General features: G+C 54.7%; 2 protein-coding genes across 3 annotated transcripts; one reads left to right on the plus strand and one right to left on the minus strand.

Moving 5' to 3' along the window:
- The first annotated feature begins 577 nt into the window (after positions 1 to 577).
- On the plus strand, positions 578 to 3,931 carry UBE2C (ubiquitin conjugating enzyme E2 C). Its single transcript, XM_061127376.1, has 6 exons — positions 578 to 758; positions 1,303 to 1,330; positions 2,278 to 2,364; positions 2,784 to 2,988; positions 3,094 to 3,153; positions 3,673 to 3,931. Exons 1-6 carry the CDS (start codon positions 658 to 660, stop codon positions 3,729 to 3,731), a joined length of 540 nt encoding a protein of 179 aa, XP_060983359.1. The 5' UTR covers positions 578 to 657; the 3' UTR covers positions 3,732 to 3,931.
- A 5,363-nt stretch (positions 3,932 to 9,294) lies between these two features.
- On the minus strand, positions 9,295 to 12,053 carry TNNC2 (troponin C2, fast skeletal type). Of its 2 annotated transcripts, XM_061125879.1 has the most exons (6): positions 11,990 to 12,053; positions 10,555 to 10,606; positions 10,265 to 10,408; positions 10,058 to 10,172; positions 9,747 to 9,883; positions 9,295 to 9,472 (listed from the first exon to the last, which is right to left on the minus strand). In XM_061125879.1, the coding sequence occupies exons 1-6, from the start codon at positions 11,990 to 11,992 to the stop codon at positions 9,441 to 9,443; spliced, it is 483 nt and encodes a 160-aa protein (XP_060981862.1). In that variant the 5' UTR covers positions 11,993 to 12,053; the 3' UTR covers positions 9,295 to 9,440. The 2 variants fall into 2 exon arrangements, with proteins under 2 accessions (XP_060981862.1, XP_060981861.1); XM_061125878.1 differs by lacking the exon at positions 11,990 to 12,053 and having other exon boundaries at positions 10,555 to 10,905.
- Between the last annotated feature and the right edge of the window lie 49 nt (positions 12,054 to 12,102).

Below are 12,102 nucleotides of genomic sequence, written 5' to 3' on the forward strand. Positions count from 1 at the left end.
GGAGCTGGGGTTTCCGGTTTTAGGGACGAGTGTGGCTTCCCAGGTGGCATTCAGGTAAAGAATCCGCCTGCCAATGCAGTAGACAGCAAGAGACACTGGTTTGATCCCTGAAATGGGAAAATCCCCAGGAGTAGGAAATGGAAACATACTCCAGTATTGCCTGGAAAGTTCCATGGACAGAGGAGCCTGGCAGGCTACAGTCCGTGGGGTCGCAGAGTTAGGACTGAGTGCACACACACACATCACAAGATTGGAAACCCTCGGTAAGGGAGTGCAGGGTGTTGCCGACTGTAGCCAAGTGTTTGACCTAAAAGGATTCATCCCACGTGGACGTCTTCTAGGCCCTTTAATGGTCGGAGTTTTCCAAAGGCGGCCAATCCATTACAGGTTCGTTTTCAATGACAGCCTCTTCTGCCAATCGCCGGTGAGAAGCCCGATTCTGTCGCCCAATAGTAATACGCTGGTAGGTGGGTCTAGCGGTTGCGCGGTGACATAGCACTCTGGAGTGCCCCATTGGCTGGATCAAACCCAAGCGAGTCACTGATTGGTTAGCGCTGCCGGAGGGTTACAATTCAAACGCGGGCGGGCGGGCCCGCAGCCCTGCAGTTGCAACTGTGAGCTCCGCGTACTGCTTATCTCCGTCTCATCGCCGCCCGGATGGCTTCCCAGAATCGCGACCCAGCCGCAGCCAGCGTCGCCGCCGCCCGTAAAGGAGCCGAGCCCAGCGGGGGTGCCGCCCGGGGCCCCGTGGGCAAGAGGTGAGTGGTGTGGAGGTAACACCCGCCGGGCCTGGCACCCCCTGGGCATTTGGGGCCTTGAGGGAAGACTTCCGGGACCCCCCCCTCCTCCTGGAACGGGTAAGATACGGGAGTTAGAGAGACACTCCAGAAGCTCTCCTGCTCTTAAGAGACACTCCCGAAAGAGGACGGAAGGGGTAGGATCGCTGCCAGGATCCTCTGTCAGTGAGCCGAGATGAAGATACTCCGGCGATCCTCGGTGGCTAGGCCGGAGGGCGGCGGGGGAGCGGGGTCGGGGAGGAAGAAGGGGAGAAATTGAGATCCGGAGAGAGACGCCAGAGAAGCAGATGGGGTTAAGAGTAAGCCAGATCCTCGAATTAGAGAGGGTGAGGGCTCACTAGTACCCTCCTATGGAAATGGAGGTGACTGTTCCCCCAGGTGAGTCCGACCTCAGGGTAGAGGAAAGCCTCCGTGACAGCTGCCCCAGAAAGACTGGGATGGGAGGAGATCCCTGGAGTCCTGGCCCATCCAGACTCCCAGGTGACTCCAAGTATTATTTTTGCAGGCTACAACAGGAGCTGATGACTCTCATGGTGAGTGACCGGTGCCCAGATCCCCAACCAACTGGTCTACCCTCCCACCTCCTGGTCACTTATCAGTGGCTTCCTTTCCTACATCAGGCTCTTTGGTAGTCGTGGGGGTAAAAAGATGAGTCCACCTTTCTCCCTTCTGGAAAGAAATTAATCCACCCCACCTACACACCTTTTCTCCCGCAATCTCTACTCCCCAGTACCATCCCCCCCACAGTGAAGTTGTACCTAAAATACAGCTCTTGTACAAGGCCCTCTCCCTGTCCTGCCTGGCCCTACTTCCCTGCCCTAAGGTTTGAAAAAAGTGAAAGTGTCAGTAGCTCAGTGGTGTCCCGCTCTTTGCAACCCCATGAACTGTAGCCTGGTAGTCTCCTCTGTCCAGGGAATTCTCCAGGCAAGAATACTGGAGTGGAGCCATTCCCTTCTCCAGGGGATCTTCCCGCATTGTGGGCAGATTCTTTATCCCCTGAGCCACATTAACCCTAGATACTCAACTCACATCCTTCAATGACCATATTGTTCCTCTTCCCAGTCTGTGAATAGCTTCTGGGCTTCATATATAACCAGCACTCAATAGCATGCTGAGGGAATTCCCTGGTGGCCCAGTGGTTATGACTCAACACTTTCACTGCCTTGGGCCAGGTTCCATCCCTGGTCAGGGAACGAAGATCCCACAAGCCAAAGAACAGCCAAATAAAAGAGCATGTTGAACTGAATTCCCACAGCATTGAAAGGTACAGAGCTGCCTTCTGCTTCCCTACATAACATCTCCTTTCTTAGCCTGGCAATGAAACTACACAATCCCAGTACTCCCCTCAGGAAAGCATATCAGTTTGGCCAGGTTGCTTTTATTTTGGATCAAAATGTGAGGTTAAGAGAAAGGGATTCACTGACTGGCCCCCCCAGGAGCGAACTCTTCCAGCCCAGCATGTGTTGTGTTTGCTCCCCAGATGTCTGGCGATAAAGGAATTTCTGCCTTCCCTGAGTCGGACAACCTCTTCAAATGGGTGGGGACCATCCATGGAGCCGCTGGCACAGTAAGTGCAGGGTTGGGGGAGGTGAGTGTGACTCAGCTGAGTCTGGGGAGAGGTGGGAGGTGAAATCCAAGTGCCAGGTCTGCTTCACCTTTTGCCCGGCAGGACACTCCCCTGTGTCTGCTGGGGTGCCCCAAGCCTGTGGCCCTGGTCTCCAGGACTACAGTGAGAGGCTGGGTGTAAGGCAGCACTCTCCATCTGAGATGCTTACAGAGGACCAGACAGCAAAGACAATTGAGCACTTAGGCTGGTGGGCCTTAGACCAAAGGATCACTGAGGACCCCGCCAGATACCATTTTCATGCTTCGTCTTCTGTCGAGTCTCAGATGAACTCAGGGGTCCCGGCAAGTCCCTTATGTGGGGCTTGGGCTGGGAACTGGGGCTCGGGGCGGGAGGGTTACCCCGCGAATCTCTTTCTCCAGGTATATGAAGACCTGAGGTATAAACTGTCCCTGGAGTTCCCCAGTGGCTACCCTTACAACGCGCCCACGGTGAAGTTCCTCACACCCTGCTACCACCCCAATGTGGACACCCAGGGTAACATCTGCCTGGACATCCTGAAAGACAAGTGGTCCGCCCTGTATGACGTCAGGACCATCCTGCTCTCCATCCAGAGTCTGCTCGGAGGTGACTGCCCGGCCCGGCCCATCCCCCAGAACCTGGGGACCTGTCAGGACTCCCCCCGGGCTGCCTCTCCTAGCCACACCTGACCCTCTTTTCCTCCACCCACAGAGCCCAACATTGATAGCCCTTTGAACACACATGCCGCCGAGCTCTGGAAAAACCCCACAGGTGGGTCCTTCATCCTGAGGGCACCAGACATCCCTCCCCAACCTTCAGAAGCTCCTTCAAACAACAGGAGGATTCCAGTGACTTGAGAATGTGTCCTGATGGCTTAAGGGGGCTGGGCAGGGAGTGGCAGGGTTGGGGGCGGGCTTAAGGGGGCCAGGGAGGGGTTAACCCACTTCCACCTCTTCCTTGACGTGTCTGGTTCTCCTGTTTGCTATAAAATCAGAAAAACCAATCCGTTCCACATAAATGGAGCTTGGGGAGATTTTAAGTAGAAGGCAAAGCTTTGTGCAAATGTCTCTCGGGGCCCCTAGTCGCCTCCCCTGTCCCTGGGAGCAGAGCTACCCCCTAGAAGAAGAGCCCATTCAGGAGACCTGTTGGGTGACCAGCAGAGGGTCAAACTGTTGTGCTGGGAAACCCCTCCCAGCTCCCCAAACTCCTCCCACGTGTATATTCTTGCTGCTGGCTTGCCCACCTTACCCCTGCGCCCATCACTCACGAGACCTGCCTGTTCTCTTCCAGCCTTTAAGAAGTACCTGCAAGAAACCTACTCAAAGCAAGTCTCCAGCCAAGACCCCTGACCTGGGATGTCCAGCTCTCCTTGTGTTGTCTTTTTTTTTCTTTTTTTTCCTTAGGCGGTCTGTCCATGCCTCGATTTCTGTACAGGACTCTGTCTTATCTGTGGTGTCATTTTTGTTTTGTTTCTGTTTTTTAAATTAAGTGTGGTTAAACCCTTGTGATGAATATATTAAATAAATACATTTTGGGGTTTTTATAGCAAGTTGCTGTTTTGTCATTACCCAAGGGTTGGAAGTGCCCAGGGTTAGCAGAGATCAGGTTTAGGGTTTGGGTTCTCTGCTCCACAGCCCAGGGAGTAGAAACAGCTGATAGGCTGTAGGGCTGAGCAAGGGAGTGACAGGATTCCCTCCCTTGCAACCTGAGTTATTTTATGATTCTGCATCTGTTTCCTCATCTATAAAACAGGTGTCACAAAATGCTAGTCTCTGGGAGTTCCCTGGCGGTCTAGTGGTGAGGAGTCAACACTTTCACTGCTGCAGCCTGGGTCCAATGCCTGGGAACAGATCCCAGAGGCCACACAGCGTGGCAATAAATAAATACTAATTTAAAAAAGAAAAGCAAAATGCTGATCCTATGGAGTGGTGACACAGACCAGGAATATAGGTGTTGTCCCAGTTGTGTTGCAGATGAAGCTGAGCCAGATCTTAAGACTGAAACAGAGTGATTACAGTGTGTATGTGTGTGTTGGAGGGGGTTGGAAAGAGGACCAGACACCCACTTTATGACAGTAGATTTTTTTGACCCTGAAGAAGGAGCAAGAGGACATTCAGGCGACCCTATAGCTGACCCAGGCTCTGAGGAGGCAGCCAGGGGAAGTTTTCTGGATCGAGATTGCAAGTCACCCCCTGCCCCAGGTCCTCCATTGATGGCTCCATCTCCACTGGGGCACATTCACCTGCTCCATCTCCCAGCATTTCCTCTGTTTGCTGTACCACTGGTCCAGACTCCCAGGCCCTTAGGCCATCTTTCCACTGACCCACCACAGGCCTTTGGGCCCCTAGGAGGAAACCCCTGTGTTGACCAGCTGGGTCGCAGCAGGCTGAGGTGCTGGGCCCCGCCCAGGTCCTGCAGGAAGATCTCCGTGAGAAGCTCAGGTGCGCTCCAACAAGGCCCGAGTGTTGCCCTACTCACCCAGCCTGGTCAACTGTGTCTGCAGCTGCTTGTGCAGGCCTGGGGTAGGGTAAGAGGAGGAGACAGCAGGAGACAATCAGACCACCTTTTCCTCTTAATCCAGCTAGCCCACATCCCTGTGCCCTGACCAAGCTGTCACATGTGGAAAGAAATGTGGTTGGAACTTAGATGTCCTCTGATCAATTTCTTCATCTCAGATTGTGCTGTTGGCTCTCTCCTTGGAGCTTAAACTCCTGTTGCTCAATCTACCATGCTTGCAAACTTGCCCAGGATTTTATTCAAATACAAATTTTGATTCAGTCGGTCTGGGTGGGGCCTGAGGCTCTGCAGTTCCAATCAGCTCCCAGGGGGTATCATTGCCGTTTAGTTAAAGGTACAGAGCAGTCTTCTCACGGTGTGGTCCTTCCACTTGTCACCTGGATCTGGCTAGAAATGCAAGTTCTTGGCCCCAGTAATCTGTCCAGATGATTCTGACACTCTCAAATTGAAAATCACCAAAAAAATAAAAAGAAAATCGCCAGACCAGGCTTCCCTGGTGGTCCAGTGGTTCAGAATCTGTCTGCCAATGCAGCGGACACAGGTTCGACCCCTGGTCCAGGAAGATCCCATATGCTACAAGGCAACTGAGCTCGTACGCCACAACTACTGAGCCTACATTCTATAGAGTCCGCCAGTCACAACCCCGGAGCCCACGCATGCCCTAGAGGCCATGATCTGCAACAAGAGAAGTCACTGCAATAAGAACTCCACACACTGCAACCAAGAGTAGCCCCGCTTGCTGCAACTAGAGAAAGCCCGTGTGCAGCAACAAAGACCCACTGCAGCCAGAAATAAATTAAAAAAAAAAAAAAAATCACCAGGCCGGGAGACATCTAAGAAGAGCAGAGCTCAGAATCTGACACTGGTTCTTAAGTGCTGGCCAAGGTGGATGCGTCTTTGCCTGCCTCAGGAAGCCTCTTTATGTGCTTTCGTAGATCATGGTGTCTGATCCACCCCCCACCCCAGATGGTCACGTGGCCTACAAGTGTCAGTCACAGAGACCCAACTCTACATTGTCATTCAGAACTAATCCCTCCAAGAAAGTAAAATTGCTTTCTTGAACACTACTAGGGCTGCTAAAAGAGGAGGGAGTCAGTCTGGGCTGCTGGTGGAGACAGCTGCAGATGGAAGAATGCCAAGCGGAGACAAATAGCTGAGCGATGACACTGAAACGCTGGCCTCCACTTCACGCCTTGGCATCCCAGTGTCACAAGTCAACAAATCTCTTTTTGGTGTAAGTCAGTTTGACTTCGGCTTCTGACACTAGTGCAGGAAGTATGAGAAGGTGGTCATGGTTGCTAAGTCGCTAAGTCACGCCTGACTCTTGTGAACCCATGGACTGTAGCCTGCTAGGCTCCTGTGATAATCGTCATTCACATTCATTCAGTACAGCGGTTGAGTGCCTACAAGGTAAAGGCCCCAGGTTGGGGGCTGGGGATAAGGCAGGGAAGAGGGCATAGTGCTATCCTCAAGGAGAATGAAATTTAGGGAGCAGACAGACATATCAATGGGGCTTCCCAGGTGGCTCAGTGGTAAAGCCTCCACCTGCCAATCCCTGGATTGGGAAGATCCCCTGGAGAAGGAAACAGCAACCCACTCTGGTATTCTTGCTGGGAAATCACATGGACAGAGGAGCCTGGCAGGCTACAGTCCATGAGGTCACAAAAAGGCAAACACGACTGAGTGACTGAGCCCGTACACAAGCAAAGGCATGTCAGTAGCAGGAATAAGTGGTGGTTAAAGTAGAACTGTGTTAGAATTCCTGATCCACTCCCATATTACTCGTACACACTTGGGAACTTAGAGCAAACCTCTCTGTAAAATGGAAATATTAGTAGCTACCTCATAGGATAGAACAGTGCCTCAGAATAGTGCCTGACACACAAAAAGCTCTAAATAAAACCTGGATGTGGGAGATCCCTGGCAGTCTAGTGGTTAGGATTCCAGGCTTCCACTGACATGGCTTGGGTTCAGTCCCCAGTTAGGGAACTGAGATAAGCCACGTGGTGTAGCAAAAAACAAAAACTGAGTGCTAGGCTCACATGTTGCTATGAGAACTCAGAGGTGAGTGAGGCACCTAACGAAGACGAGGAGGGTCAAAGAAGGCTCTCTGGAGAAGGAAACTGGGCCTTGCGGGAGGTAATACGCAGTTCATGAAGCCTTGAGCAGGGCAGTGACATTATCTGATTTGGTTTTGGAAAGATCCTTCCGACCACCACCTGTCTAGGGAGTGAATGGCTAGAAGGAAGTTCGCTACCGTTATCATTAGCCTGGTAAGCAATAGTGGTTATGATGCCCTGAGTTATGATGCCCAGTGGGCTTGGAGAGGAGGGACAAAGTGGTAAGGAGACAAAGTGGCAGGGTCCAGTAAGTAAATTAGAGGTGGGAAACGAGCTCCAGAATTTCTGACTTGGGTCTCATCCCTGAGATAGGCACCACAGGGCAAGATGGGGGAGGGAGATTTATCAGTTTACAGCAGAGCCAGTCTGAAGCACTCAGGACGCCCGGGAAGAACTGTCAGCAGGTAGTCTTGCTCCTGTTTCCACCCCACAACCACATCGTCTAGGTCAGCGGTGCCCAGCCTTTGGGCACCAGGGACCAATTTCATGGCAGACAGTTTTCCACCGACCGGAGTGGTGGAGGGGGGGGGATGGTTTCAGGATGATTCAAGCACACTACAGTTCTATTATTATTACACTGTGATATATAATTATATAACTCACCATAAGGCAGAATCAGATCATCAGGCATTAGATTCTTGTGCAACCTAGATCCCTCTCATGCACAGTTCACAGAAGGGTTTGCGTTCCTTTGAGAATCTAATACTGCCACTGATCTTACCAGAGATGAAGCTCAGGCAGTAATGTGAGCAACGGGGAATGGCTATGAATACAGATGAAGCTTCAATCCTCACTCGCTAACTCATCTCTCACCTCCTACTGTGTGGCCCAGTTCCTAATAGGCCACAGACTGGTACCGTACCCGGTACTGGGGATTGGGGACCTCTGATCTAAGTTATCATCTATATGTCTGGGTGAGATGGTTGGATGGCATCACCAACTCGATGGACATGAATCTGAGCAAGCTCTGGGAGTTGGTGATGGACATGGAAGCCTGGCATGCTGCAGTCCATGGGGTCGCAAAGAGTCGGACACGACTGAGCAACTGAACTGAACTGATATGTCTGGGTACGTCATTCCTCAGCTGTAAAATGGAAATAAGGGCATCTGTCCCTGGGATTGTGTGGATAAATGAGACAGTGAGCAGCACACAGTAGGCACTCATAGGGATGATTACTAAACTCCAGCACAGCTCCTGGCTGGAAATACCATCCAGGAAACATGAATGAGTCAGAAAGGGGAAAAGAAAACACGGAGCTGGAGAAAGAGGGCTAGAGTGATGAATAAGAGTTCAATGTTTCAAGATAACAACATTACTAAAAGGATTTACTGTATGCTGACTCTGTGCCAGGCTCTATTCTAAGCACTTGGTACACATTAACTAGTCCTTCCAAACCTGTGCAAGTCACTCAGTCCTGTCTGACTCTTTCGGACCCCATGGACTGTACAATCCATAGAATTCTCCAGGCCAGAATACTGGAGTGGGTAGCCTTCTCCTTCTCCAGGGCATCTTCCCAACCCAGGGATCAAACCCAGATCTCCAACATTGCAGGCGGATTCTTTACCAGCTGAGCCACCAGGTAAGCCCAAAGATAAGTACTGTCATTGTCCCCATTTTACAGATTAGGATAGGGAGCAGAGAGTGGTTTGTCACCAGCAATGAGGATTCAGACTCAGCCTGACCAAAGCCAAACTACCACTGCACTTAGTTAGCTTCGACCAGACTCTCACTATCCTTGAGTTGTTTCCAAAAGAGCTCTGGACGCCAGAGTGCAGCCAGTCACCGCACGGATCAAGGAAGGACGTGATGGTATCTGAGCTGGGTCTTGGTATCTTGGAGATGGCATCTGAGCTGGGTTGAGGATTTGCCAAGGCAGAGGAAGAAGGGCAGTCCAAGGAGAGAGAACAACGTGTGCATAGGCCCGAGGGCTTAAAAGTGCACCCCACCTCCCGAGCAAAAGAGAGAGGCCGGAGCCTCTCGATGGGAGGGGCAACAGTGAGAGGAGGGGATTGAGTCTGGATTTGATTCTAGAAGCAGAGGGGACCCTGGAAGCGCCAGGCGCCGCACAGCCCCTCGGCTAAGCTGTCACGCACGCTCAGTCGCGAAACTTCTGAGGGCACGGAACGCCACCTCGGGTTCCCGAGTCCCGCTGCGCTCGGACCCGAGGACGCTCAGGCGGCTCCAGCCTTGCGGGCGCCCTGGACGGAGGCCCAACCAGGCGGCCCGGGACACTCGATCCGGCCCCGTCCTCCCCTCTACTCAGGCCACGCGCTCTGCAACATTTCCTTTTATTCCTTCCAGACACATCCCCAGACGGGGCCGCGCCTCCCTCCCGGGGCGGGGGGACGCGAGCGGCCCGGGGCGCAGTGCCGCCCACGCCCGAGGGCCGCGCGGTGTCGGTGGCTGCAAGGGCCGACTTCTTACTGCACGCCCTCCATCATCTTCAGGAACTCTGCGGGAAAGGAGACAGAGGAGCGCTCACGAGTCTCCCCGCGGCGGACAAGGCCGGGCCGCTCCGGCCTCTTCGGCCTCTTAGACGCGGCGCCCAGCTATTAGCGGATGCACTGCACAAACTGGCCCGCGGGAGGCGGGGAGGAACCTGGCCCCGCCCCGCCCGGCCCCGCCCGGCCCCGCCCGGCCCCGCCCGGCCCCGCCCTCAAGGCGGAGGACGCCCGCCTGGGCGCGAAGCTCCGGGGGCTCCGGTCCCCGCGCGCCCCAACCCTCACCGTCGAAGTCAATGCGGCCGTCGTTGTTCTTGTCCCCGTCCTTCATCAGGGATTCGAGCTCCTCGTCTGTCACGTGCTCCCCGGAGGCCCGGAAAATCTCCGCCAGCTCCTCGGCGTCGATGTAGCCGTCCGCGTTCCTGCGGGCGCGTAGGGCCGGGGCGGGGGGCGCTCAGGGCCCGCAGGGGCGAGCCGCTCGCGCCACGCCCCCCGCCCCCTCCTGCACCCCTCCCCCGCCCCCCCAGAACCTTCGGGCCCTGCGGGCCAGATTCAGACTGCTCGGCCCTTGGCTGCTCCCAGGGCTCCCGACGCACCTGTCGAAGATGCGGAAACACTCAGCCAACTCCTCCTCGCTCTTGCCCTTGGCGTCCTCTTTCATCTGGCGCACCATCATGACCAAGAACTCCTCGAAGTCGATGGTACCGCTGCCTGAGGGGAGCGGGTGGTGAGCGGGCCAAGCCCTCGCTGCCACCCTCTCCCCGCCGCCCATCCTCCCACCCCCCCAAGGGCCACCCGCTCACCATCCTCATCCACCTCCTCGATGATGGCGTCCAGCTCCTCTTTGGTGGGTGTCTGGCCCAGCATCCTCATCACGGTGCCCAGCTCCTTGACGCTGATGTCCCCGCCGCCATCCGCGTCGAACATGTCGAAGGCGGCCTTGAACTCTGCCAGGGCGAGGAGGGCAGAGGGCCACGGTGAGCCTGGCGAGACTGTCAGCCTCACATCCACACACTCTCTCCCTGCCTGCCCAGACACCCCAGGTTCGCCGGCACCCCGCTTCCCAGCAGCCAGCCCGCCCACCCCCACTCACCAGCGATCATCTCCTCGCTGAGGTAGGACCGGGCCTCAGCCTGCTGGTCCGTCTGCAGAAGACACGGGCCATCAAAGAGCCGAAGGGGCAGCCCGGAGTACATTCCTGCCTTCACCCCGTTCTCCTGCACCCCAATTTCTGTACATGCCCCCTAAGTTCCTGCAGAGCAACAGCTCCCAGTTGCCCCACTCTGGGCATGCCCCCACAGCACCCAGCCCCACTTTTGAAGAACTGGGGATTATGTCTCGCTTGTCAATCAGAGATCAAGTTAGGACCGCCCCGCCCCCCCCTTCCTCGAATCATTAAATGTGGCCTCATCTCTTCTCAGCAGCTTTTCGGGGATCAGCTGGAATCAGCCGAGTGAGAAGGCTTTGTAAAGTGCCAGCACGATTCCAGCATGGTTTTCCAGTTTCCCCTACCTGCTCATCACGCCTGGTACTTTAATAGGTGCTCAATAAATGTTTGTGGTCACACAAATAATAATGTGACGGAAAGTTACTGAGTACTGACCAAGGGTCAGGCCATAGACCTGGTACCACCAAGGAGTCAGACACATTCCCTGCCTCTGAGAACTTGCAGAGACAGAGGGTGTAAGCTTCCTTCTGAAGCCTCAGTCATCGGAGTAAATACCACTCGGTGCTGGGCAGAGTGGGATGTTGGCCTTGCGGGGGTGACAGATGGCTCTGGAGAGTTCCAGTCACATCCAAGTCCAGCCACCCAGCCAGGGCTCTGGACTGAGGCTGGCCGTGAGGGAAGGCTGAAGCATCCTAGGAGTCCTTTAGCTGGCTGGCAGGGCCTGTCCTCCTGTCTCCCTCCTCCCCTCCCCCTCCCCAGTCCTGAGCCAGAAGGGCAGACTATTTTTAGTCAGGCATGGGCAACAGCAGCTGCCCTCCGGGTCTAGTTACTCCTTGAAGAGAAGCGGGGAGGGCTCTGGGAGGAGAAGCACAGCCTCAAATCCCAGCCCCTCTCAGGGAGGCTGACATCTCTCTAATCCTGCTGTATCATCTTTGGCCCCTTGGAGCTCTGGGGTTCTGCTCCTGAGCAGGCCTCCTGTCTTCCAGAGGGGGGCTTTAGCAAGGCTTCCAGCCCATCCCTCTACCACCACTCACTGCCTTGCTGGATTACCCCCTCTCCACCATTAGCGAGACAAGCTGAGGCCCCTCATAATCCTCTGATCCACACTGCTAGAAGCCTCAAAAGATCTCAGGGAACCAGGATGCCTGGAGGATGGACCCCTGGAATGTCCTCCCTAGCCCTCCCCTTCTAAGACAAGTCCAAGGCCGTCTTCCAGCCTTCCTCCCAGACACCGGGGTTCCAGGAGCCTTCAGATTCCATCTTCACACATCCAAGTGACTGCCCCACCAAGCACCCAGATCTGAAAGATGCCCAGAAGAGCTCCAGTGAGGGCAGAAAGGAAGTCCCTTCTGGTCCTTACCATTTTGCGTGCCAACCTGGACTCCACCACTGCAGGTTACCTCCGTACACCAACACCCAAAGATGCCCTGGCCCTCTCTAGCCCCTCGGATTTGTAGGGGCATCCTCTCCTCC

Source organism: Dama dama, chromosome 23 (assembly GCF_033118175.1).
Source record: "Dama dama isolate Ldn47 chromosome 23, ASM3311817v1, whole genome shotgun sequence".
Taxonomy (NCBI): Eukaryota; Metazoa; Chordata; class Mammalia; order Artiodactyla; family Cervidae; genus Dama; species Dama dama.